The sequence below is a fragment of the Myxocyprinus asiaticus genome, chromosome 34, assembly GCF_019703515.2.
Source record: "Myxocyprinus asiaticus isolate MX2 ecotype Aquarium Trade chromosome 34, UBuf_Myxa_2, whole genome shotgun sequence".
Lineage (NCBI taxonomy): Eukaryota > Metazoa > Chordata > Actinopteri > Cypriniformes > Catostomidae > Myxocyprinus > Myxocyprinus asiaticus.
In genome coordinates, this window is record NC_059377.1 from 38,631,734 (window position 1) to 38,642,768 (window position 11,035).

General features: G+C 36.2%; 1 protein-coding gene across 3 annotated transcripts in view; it reads left to right on the forward strand.

The window, feature by feature from the left end:
• The window catches only part of LOC127424799 (CMP-N-acetylneuraminate-beta-galactosamide-alpha-2,3-sialyltransferase 1), a 28,736-nt gene extending 25,041 nt beyond the window's left edge, over positions 1 to 3,695 (forward strand). For all 3 annotated transcript variants that reach the window (XM_051670214.1, XM_051670213.1, XM_051670216.1), the window contains exons 5-7: positions 641 to 686; positions 1,392 to 1,517; positions 2,703 to 3,695. In XM_051670214.1, the coding sequence (XP_051526174.1) occupies positions 641 to 686; positions 1,392 to 1,517; positions 2,703 to 2,870 (340 nt within the window). In that variant the 3' untranslated portion in view covers positions 2,871 to 3,695. The remainder of the gene's footprint in view (positions 1 to 640; positions 687 to 1,391; positions 1,518 to 2,702) is intronic.
• Positions 3,696 to 11,035: the final 7,340 nt, after the last annotated feature.

Consider the following 11,035-nt stretch of genomic DNA (forward strand, 5'->3'; position numbering starts at 1 on the left):
GACACCACAAAGGAAGTCGCTGTTTTCCAACAAAAACACTGCTGCGTGCCTGAGGTCTGCCAAAGACCAACTTGACACTCCACAATGCTACTGGGAAAAGGTTTTGTGGACTGATGAAACTAAGGTTGAATTGTTTGGGAAGAACAGGCAGTGTGAAAAGGGCGCCATATGTGGAATGACCTCAAGAGAGAAATGAAGATTATATTCTTGCCACTGTATACAGTGTCACCCAGTAGTATTTGGACACTTCAACAACACATAAAAAAGTATGAATGCCATTGCATTAGATAACAAAACCAAGTGGCATTTATTTTAAAGAAAGCATTTGGACACATGTCCATAGTTAATGTGTTGAACTCCATCTGCTTCTAGCATACCTGTGTGAACATTTTACGAGAACTGACTTAATACATCCACTAAAAATGACTGAGGAAAGTGAAGTCTGAAAAGGTTTTGTATCATGTGTTTGCAGATGCCACTTGCTTTATATTTTACATCTAATATATCTAATGCAATGATACACATTTATTTTCAAGTGTATCCAAGTGTCCAAATACTTTTGGGGGACACTGTATATTGTCCACTTGTTGTACAGCAAGGAATGATTTGACCCTTTTTTCATTTTTCTATTTCTCAACAGAACCAGATTTAAGGTTATAGACAAGATACAAGCCAACAAGGACTATGTAAGATCACACAATATCTTTATTTTAACAAGGAACAATTTCAGTGTAATTAAATTTAACAATACACCTACTGAACAGAAGGCTGATCATGACCCTTAAGGCTAAAGTTTCTCCTTATAAAATTGTTTCAAATCTTATTTTAGCATTTCTCTGATAAGCATTTTCTTTCCAAATACTTTGTCTTTGGGTGTGTTTGAGTAGTTTTAAGCAGAATTTCATAAAATAATAATAATAATAATAATAAAAAAACTTTGTCGCTGGGTTATTTGTAATAAATCTTAAGAAGAGCATGCTATAGACATGTCAGCCAGGGACATAGATTCCAGGGGTATCATTCCCAATTAGGACAAATTTGTCAAATGTAAAGTTGTGTGCTTGTGTCACTGCTTAAAGGCTCCACCCTGGAGACGTAATGTATCTTCTATGGAGCCTAATTCCATGTTACACACATTGGCTGGAGATAATTCCATTGTAAAACTTGTTGCCATGGGAACCTTTTAGCAACTCAAAAGTACTTTAGGGGTAGTTCACCCAGCAATGAAAATTCAGTCATTGTTTGCTCACCCTTATATTGTTATAACCCCAAATTACTTTCTTTCTTTTACTTAACATAGCTGGAAATGTTTTGCTAGATATACGATTCTGAAGTGTCTTAAAGGTGCACTCAGTAATTTTTGGTTTTTGTTGTGTAAAATGTTCTTTTAGGTGATGGTTATTCACCCTGCTTTTATGCATTACGTGCACAATACGTGGCTGCACATCAAGTCACCAAGATCTTATCCATCCACAGGTTTCCTTGTGCTGATGTTTGCCACACACATCTGTGATGAGGTACATCTTTTAATCCATTAATGCCTAAATTTGTAGCCAGAAATGCCTTAATTGGAAGTATTTCCACAGTCTTTCATACAATGATTACTTGTTTATGCAATTTTGTTTTTTATAAAGTGTATTTTTCATTTAAAGAAAATACAAATTCTGTCATCATTTACTCATTTAGTTCCAATGCCATATGACTTTCTTTCTTACATGGAACACAAAAGGAGATGTCAAGCAGCATTTTAGCCTCAGTCACCATTCATTTTCATTGTATGGAAAACGATACAGTGACCATGTTTACATGGACACCAGAAAGCGACTTGTTGCGAGAAAGCGGGTTATTGTGAGAAAGCAGTGTTCTGGTTTACATGCGCCGTACTCTTTACTCCCGTACACATGTGTCTCAGCTTTCTCCACAGCAATGTAATTTCCCTGCAATGCTTGTGTAAATAACAAACATGGTATCCTTGGAAGACTTCACTATTTTATTCTCTGTTTCTTTGCTTTATTTCCAGATATTCCAGAGTTGTTACTGTGTTTGTTACCTTAACTTTCCATTACGATATGCAGCGGAATTGCACTGTAATAGTGGGGTTTCCCTCTTACATAAAACTCTGGGATTCCCTCAATGTATGAGCGCATATAAGCAAACGTGAGGGACCGCTTTCAATATTTTACATTGGTGTGTGTAAATGAGTATAGTATATAGTGTATGTGCATTTCCCACTATAGTCCCAGAAATGTTTAATTCTTTCCACTGTGCTGACATGTTGTTGGGCTCCATCTCTGGTCTGATCCACGCACATGCTTACTCTTTAAAAACCTGTTAGAATGGCGCTCATGTGTTTACATGGCCACATTAAGCCTCGTTCTCCGGGAGAAAGCTAAGTGTGTTAAACCGCTTTCTCTTAATCCCTTAAATAGCATAAGGAAATCTGCATTCTCGTTTACATGATGTTTCAGAACGCTGCTTTCTACAAAAACCCTGGAATAAACCGTTTTCTTAAGTGCATGTAAACATGGTCATTTAAAGAGAATGGTGACTGAGGCTAACATTCTGTCCAACATCTCCTTTTAGGGTCCACAAAAGAAAGTAAGTCATACACGTTTGGAACGACATGAGGGCTAGTAAATGATAACATTTTGATGTGTACCAATGTAATTTATACTTTTGTGGATTGTTTTTCATCTGATTAGGTCAATGTGTTTGGGTTTGGCTCAAACAGTAAAGGGACTTGGCACCACTATTTCGAGAAGGTGCCCAGGTCTTTCAAACGCACTGGAAAACACAATGGACAGTCCGAGTACAAAATTATCTTGGATCTTCACAAAAGGAACATAATTACTCTTTACCCTGGATGGTGAGAAGGACTATATGAGTCTGAGTATGGCCAGTAATATGAATGTTTAATGAAATTAACTTTTTTTATGTCATTAAATGTTCTGTTGTTTCTATCTATCTATCTATCTATCTATCTGTCTATCAGGGATGGGACGATATATCGAATTTCAATGAATCGTAAACCAAAAAAATTACAAACCATATCGTGGCATAACTCGGCATTTCGAAATTTGAAACATTGTTTTCTGTCCATGTGATCATAAATTAAATGACCCATCAAACATTGTTTTGATGAAAAGTGCTTGAGATTAAAACAGATTGCTTCCTCCTTGCAGAGTCCATAAAAAAGATGAGGCGATTCCACTTTCATTGAATAATTGTCATGTATATTTTGTTGGTTCATGTTTTTCATGTCTTTTATTTTGAAATTCTAGTTCCTGTTTCATGTCATGTGGTTCCCTTGTCATGTGATTTCATGTTTCCCTCCATGTTCTTGTGTCTTGTTTTTCATTGGTTGATTGTCTTGTTATCTTGTTTAGAGTTCTTTGTGTTTATTGGTTATCTTTGTCATGTGTTCTCTCATGTCATGTATTTAACCCTCATGTTTTCCATGGTCCATTGTCAGGTATTGTGTGTGTGAATGTACTTTGATGGATTAGCCAAGTCCAAGTCCAAGTCCAAGTCCAAGTCCAAGTCCAAGTCCAAGTCCAAGTCCAAGTCCAAGTCCAAGTCCAAGTCAAGTTTATGTTGTCATGTTATATTCAAGTTCATGTTTTGTATTTTGTTCACGTTTGTAGTTAGGGTTTTTGGATTTCACGTTTGGAATAAATTTGCATTTGGGTTCTTCACTCCATCGTCTTTGTCATTACCAGTGCCAGCAATGTTACAATAATGTGTCTTATTATCCTTTCTGTACTTTACAGTCAGATAAAAAGAAAAAAAAAAATAGCATTGATGCGCTAAAGAAACCGAGAGATTATCGTTGATGTTTGCTGAACCGGAACGTTGAACCCTTAAAGTGACAGTACCTTTTTAGCGTTTTTTTATTTTGTTTATATACAAATGAATGTAAACTAAATGGACCCTTTTCACAGACCTGCTATGATGAATTTCAGCCTTCTTTAACAACATAAATGTAGCAAATGTTTTGTATTTCCAATTTTAATACATTTTTGACAGGAAAATAAATATATATGGTGTCAAATTTCAGCATTTTCAAAATCTGTGATTAATCGCGATTAACTACAAAAAATATGCAATTAATCTGGATTAAAAAAGCCCTAATATATATATCTTATACAGTGTGTATATATATATATATATATATATATATATATATATATATATATATATATATATATATATAATGATAAAGTGCAAATTTTAAGAAATGCAAATGACTTTAATAGTATAAACAGAATATACAGAAGGTGCTTGACAATGAATGAGGTAGAAATGGCAGGTAATTATTACACTGCAAATGATTTGTAATAAATGTCTGAATATGTACAATGGTCATATACTGTATGTTGAAATGTACAAAAATGACGTGTTTATAAATATAAAAAATAGCATGTTTAAGAGTCAAGTATAACAGAAGAAGTACAGCAATGAATATAGTGTAATACGTTTTTAAATGTGCAGCTTGTGCGTTTTTTATTTTTTATTTTTTCAGTTTTTCCCTTTTTGGGTTATATTGTTACCTCCGGCTGACAGCTGAAGGGAAAAATCGGTTTCTGAGTCTGCTGGTCCAACAGTGGAGACTCCTGTAGCATTTTTAAGATAAAAGAAAAATTGATGTTTACATTAAAAATACAGTACTGTAGCACAATTTTTAAATGAAACAATGTTGTTCAAACTGTGATATCTGTCTTACCACTATAAGAACAATAGAAAACAATTTCAGCTATTACCTTGACATCAATGACACTGTTTTGAAGGCAAGGCTTCTGATAATATTTCTCCCTTTATCTTAGTCTTAAATAAATTATGTAAACTAATGTACTTTATTCATACTGAATTAGTCATAATAACATATTTTTTTTAATTATATTTTAATAAAACCACTTAGGTCACCCAAAACTGAAAATTAGGTGAGATGCTAGACAGTATGTTAGTCTCATTCATTCACATACATAACATTTTTCGTAAGTGAACGGTGACCGAGGCTGTCATTCAACATCTCCTTGTATGTTGTACGGAAGAAAGTCTTACAGGTGTGGAACAACATGAGGGTGAGTAAATAATGACATAATTTTCTATCCCTTTAATTTATGTTTGATAGCTTACATAAAATAGTGTAGGTGGCAATCTTTTGATCATGTGAAATTATGAGTTTTGTTTATTTTAGGGAGTGTCTGTCACTCAACGTATGTTTGTTAAGCCCTCTCACCTTTCTCCAGACTTTAATTGATGGCACACAGTGGGGTTGGATGTGAATTACCGCATACTTTTATTTAATGTTTTACCACACTGAAATAAAATTATAAACTGAAATGTGAGATTATTTTTACCTTTAAGCAATCTTAAATGTATTAGTTTGTTTATGGCTGCTTATAGGACACAAGATCATTTGCTGATCTTCCCTATTGAGTTCCTTTACATTTGCATTTAAACATTTACCAAATGCTTCTGTCCAAAGTAACTAACAAGTAAAATTATTATCATAATTTTGATAATACAGGAGCCAAGAGTGTTATTACCAAATTTCAAGAGTAAAATCTCTTGAATAAAGAAGAAACTCATAAAGTCTGTACAAATGTCTTAAAAATGTACATTCCAATAGAATAAAAAATGCATTTACAATCTGATACCATAGAAGAAGCTTTTAAGATCCACAAATAACTTTTTATTGTCTAGTTTTTTAGAAAAACATATCAGTACTGCTACTGCTACTTTTTTAATTTCCAAAGAACATCAACAGAAAAAATAAATACAAATATAAAGTTACATCATAAGATTAAGGTTCTTTTGGTGAATCTAATAAGGTGCTACCACGAACCACTGAAGAAGTTTATGAGTGTGGATACGAGGAGATGAATGCTTCCATAGATCCCATATCTACAACATTTGATGACAAAAATGTATGATTCTGAAACATTTCCGACTCAACACTATGTACTGTATGTAATGCCTCTAGTGTAATTACATAATTGAAATGTAATTATTTTTATTTTCTTGAAATCGATTTGGCTAATATACATTTTAACAAGATTCTTGTCGACAATTTTCAAAAGACAAAGAGAACATTCTTTTTAAAATCATCCTCAAACACTTCACTAATCAGGTCTTTCCACATTTCTGTGGTATTTGGATAAGTATCATATCACACGTGTCATCATTTGTGCCAAGAGTAACACAACAGAAGTGCTTGTACATTCAGAGAAACCAGTTTAGCATGTCGAAGAAGGCTCCACATCATTTTCTATTCATCTGAGAAAATGAAGTGGGCGCCCAGAAATAGCTGTGTTGTACTAACACTAGAATGCAGGCATTGTGGTTTGTGGTTTCTAAGACCATGCAACCCGATCCATCCTATCCACCTAATGACTGTACTTAATAACTATAATCACACGGGAAGTCGGCATATTGTTTCCAACAGTTACCATACTGTAGGATCGGCTTCTCTGTGTTATAAAACGGCCAAAAAAAGACTGAAGAAGAATACTGAATGTACTATAATACATTATTTTACATGGTTTTTATATACACTGCCTGGCCAAAAAAAAAAAAAAGTCGCATACTCTAATAATTCATTGGACTGCCTTTAGTTTTGATTACGGCATGCATTTGTCGTGGCATTGTTTCGACAACCTTATGCAACGTCACAACATTTATTTCTGTCCAGAGTTGCATTAATTTTTAGCCAAGATCTTGTATTGATGATGGGAGAGTCGAACAACTCTGTAAAGTCTTCTCCCAAAGACTGTCAGTGGAGTAGCGGTTTTAACCACCATGCAAACCATGCAATTGCGTGGGGTCCCGGACGTCAAGAGGGCTCCCACCCCAGTAGGAAAGCTCAGCAAAAACTGCTTGAAGTGACATGTTGTTCTGGGTACACGTGCGAACACGCCATTGTCAGCGCTCTCACGCAGTGACTGGCACATTTTTAGACACTGTTTGAGGTTAATAAGAACTTCAGATTTCAAAAATGCATGTCGAGACACCTGTGTTCTGTTTCATTTGTTGCGCTGCGTCTAGATTGTTTTTAGCACATGCGTCACAAAGATTTATCATTCAGGTTGCAAAGAGGTGACTGTTACAATGTTTAAAACTATTCCAGATTGTTCTGCATCAAGCAAAGTTTCAGCGCTTGATAAACTGCAATGTTTTTTTCCTTCTGCTCTGGTGTGCTGATGGGCCCCTGTGCCTTGTGTATTTACTGTTACGAATGTTGCCTACAATGCTTACATAAAATACAGCCTTTTGCAACATGGTGAACAATACACTGCAGCATCAGAATATAAGCTCCAGGTGAAAGTATAAGACAGGAATATAGTACTAATGCATAAAACAAATCCTCAAAGTAATAATAATAATACTATATCATGTTATAATGACAAACTGGACAATAATAAATACTGTAATTGATGGGTTGTAATATTAATACATATCAACTAAATTCCAAAATGTTACTGGGTGAAGTAGTAGGCTTTTGTACACCCTGTTCACAAAAAAAAAAAAAAAAGACAAAAAAAAAAAAAATATTGTGTTTTGTAAAAATATATATGTAGGTAAATATTGCTTTTTTACCTGTGGAAAACTGGAAAACATGCATTCATTATATTTAACTAGATTTTTATTTCATTAAACATTTTAATGTACTTGGCTACAACAGCTTATAGGATGAATTCAAAATTATGATTTAAAATAAATTTTTTGTAATTTTTTGAGCAAAAATATTCAAAATGGGGCCCCGGGTTGGTCGGTTGCCTCAGAAATTGTAAACCCGCCCCTGTCAATGAGGTTAAGGTCAGGACTGTGTGGTGGCCAATTCATGTGTGAAAATTATTACCCCCTGAACTACTCTTTCACAATTTGAGCCCGATGAATCTTGGTATTGTTGTCCTGGAATAAGCCCATGTCGTCAGGGAAGAAAAAATCCTTTGATGGGATAACCTGGTCATTCAGTACATTCAGGTAGTCAGATGACTTCATTTTATTGCAGCATAAGTTTGCTGAGCCTAGACCTGACCAATTGAAGCAACCCCAGATCATAACGCTGTCTCTAGAGCAGAGCTGCCCAAATTGCAGGCCGTGGGCCAAAGTTGGCCCGTGATGACCTTTGGTTTGGCCCACATTGCCATAGATGATAAGAAAAAAAAACTGACAGTGACACTGCTTCACAGGCAGAAGGGAAGGAGAACATAGTGAAGTGGGGTTTCCAGTTAAGAGTTTTAATCCTCCAATTCAGTGCTTTACAATTTCACAAATTGTGAACAAAGCTACAAAGCTTCACAGGTACGTAGTCACTTAAACACATCAGCTTCACTAACACAATAGATTAAGCACAACAGCTTCTGTAGCACCGTGGCCTTCCTTGTGCCAGAATCTCTCTCTCTGCTGCTGGTGGCGTGGCTGTTTATATGCCACTCTCCCCATGCTCACTGGAATTAGAGACAGGTGTTAAACATAATCTAGCTCAGGTGCAAACGCCCTTGAGAGCATTTCAATATAAACAGAGCATTTCAATATAAACAACAGTTCCATTCATCCAAACACTGCACAACATTACGACAAGCACTAAAAGTGAACAGACCAGTACTCTCAAAAATCCCTTTTCTGCCCTGCCAGCTAGACAAAAACGGCAATGCAGTAAACGAATTCTTCATATTTCATCTTTTTACTCTGACTAAAACCCATTTTGGGGTGTGTGTATTACATCTGTGTGCAATAAAAGTGAGAAGGTTAAATGCATTGACTATGCAAAAACATTTTACAGCATTGTTTAATTAAATAATCCTACTACATTTGGCAGTCCCAATACATTGTAATACTGAGTGAAATCCAGGACTATGTGTAGCCTAGGTCTATGATAAGAAATACCTTCAATATCTTCTTTGTCACAAAACAAAACAATATCCTACTTGATAGTATTATGTCATGCGTTGTATCTTCATCTCTCCCAAACTCCACAAAACTGCACAGAACTATGGTGCAGGCCCAGTTCCATATCAAAATCACTGAGGGTGCTTCTGAAAATAGTGGGGGTGCTCTGTATAAAGTGGAGATGTATCATAATTACACATTTTTTAATAGATTAAATCATGTTTAAATGCTACTTAAACAATATAAAGAAACGTTTGGTTTTTTAATGTACAAAACATTAATTGCTTCTGGGTTTTTTTCCCCCATGATCTGTCACTGAAAATGACAGCAAAATTCTGCGCCTGCAGATTAGGACATACTGATTTGCAAAATCATACACGTTTATAAGTTTTGATGCAGCATTTTGTGCATTCACAAAAATGCAAGGATTTTTGTGTGTTTGCTGGTATTCAAGAAAATCTGCTTACCAATTTATAGTATTAGTCTTTCATACTCAGTTGAGCAGGGGTGTGCAATTATTTTGGTACAGGGGCCACATCAGCCGTTAAGTAGTACATGAAACAGAGAAGATAAAAAGTTCTGCATAGTTGTATCTTTTAAGCCCAGACATGCACTCAATGAATGATGCTCAATTTTCAGTGTATACTGAAGGGACCATTCTTGCTTTAAGTTTTGCTGCTATACTTTCTATAATGTGTTAGTAAAACTGAATAAAGGCTGAATAAATTTATTAATTGATTATTTTACCATACTTCAATGCAATGGTAATTTAGTATTCAATTTAACACTCTATATCAGGAGTCGGTTTAATAGTAAAATAAAATATTTGGGAAAGAGATTCTAAAAGCTTATTTTAATGTTGGCCACAAAGTGGACCCATTTACTTGTTTTATTCTCAGAACATTATCTCAGAGCAGAGCAGAGCAGAACTCAGGCAGATTCGTCAGGCCAAAGAGGATGCTTACAGGGGTGGGGATAAAGTATTGTACAATCAGACCAGGAACACACTGAATAAGGAAATCAGAGTGGCTAAAAGAAGATACTCTGAGAAGCTGAAAAACAAGTTTTCAGCTAACGACCCTGCATCAGTGTGGAGTGGCATGAAATAACTTACGAATTACAGGACTCCTACCCCCAACCCTGTGGTGGACCAACAACTGGCTGACGACCTGAATGTGTTCTACTGTAGATTTGAAAGGCCCAATTTCACACCCCACACCTGCTCAGACCTTCACTTCACACAAACACCAACACCTCCTGCAACCCCCCTCCTCCCACCTCCTGCTACTCAACCTGCACTTAATGTGAAGATGATGTGTGCCGTGTCTTTCGAAAACAAAGGATAAGGAAAGCACAGGGCCCAGATGGCATTTCACCTGCAAGTCTTAGATCCTGTGCTAACCAGCTGGCCCCCATCTTCACACAGATCTTCAATAGATCACTGGAGCAGTGTGAAGTCCCATGCTGCTTCAAACGCTCCACTATCATCCCTATCCCAAAGAATCCAAAAATCACAGTACTTAATGACTACAGACTGTGTTCTGGAAGGTCCTGTCACCAAGACAAATTCCTTGTATGTGTAAGCATACTTGGCAATAAAGCTCATTCTGATTCTGATTCTGAACATTATCAACCTGTTTACATGCTCATGGGTCATGATGTGGGTCTTGTCAATGTTTGGCACCCCATTCAGCACACCACTGAATAAAACAGGCTGCATGACACTGATAAATGATTACTGCCAAAGTAACATTCACATACAGGTGTGAGGGACTTCAGCATTTTACAAATAACACAAAGAACAAACATTTAACTCTCTCACTTGGTTTTACTCGCGTATCCCCTCCGTGCACTGTTGAGCGCTAAGTTGTTGTTTGTTTGTTTTTTGCGGAGAGAAAGCGCATGCACTCGCATGTATGGTTGGGGTGTTGCATATATTATCTGGCAACCCTGAGCATATTAAAAGCTTGTGGATGCACGATAGGTCCCAAAGCCCGATAAATGAAAGATCTAATAATGTTCATGATAAATCGACCCGTGGGCAGTAGTTTGCCCTGGTCTGCAATTGAGGGTGCTCTAAGTTTTGTTTGAGGGTGCTTAGCACCCTCAAGCACCCCACGTAGAACCGGGACTGCTACCG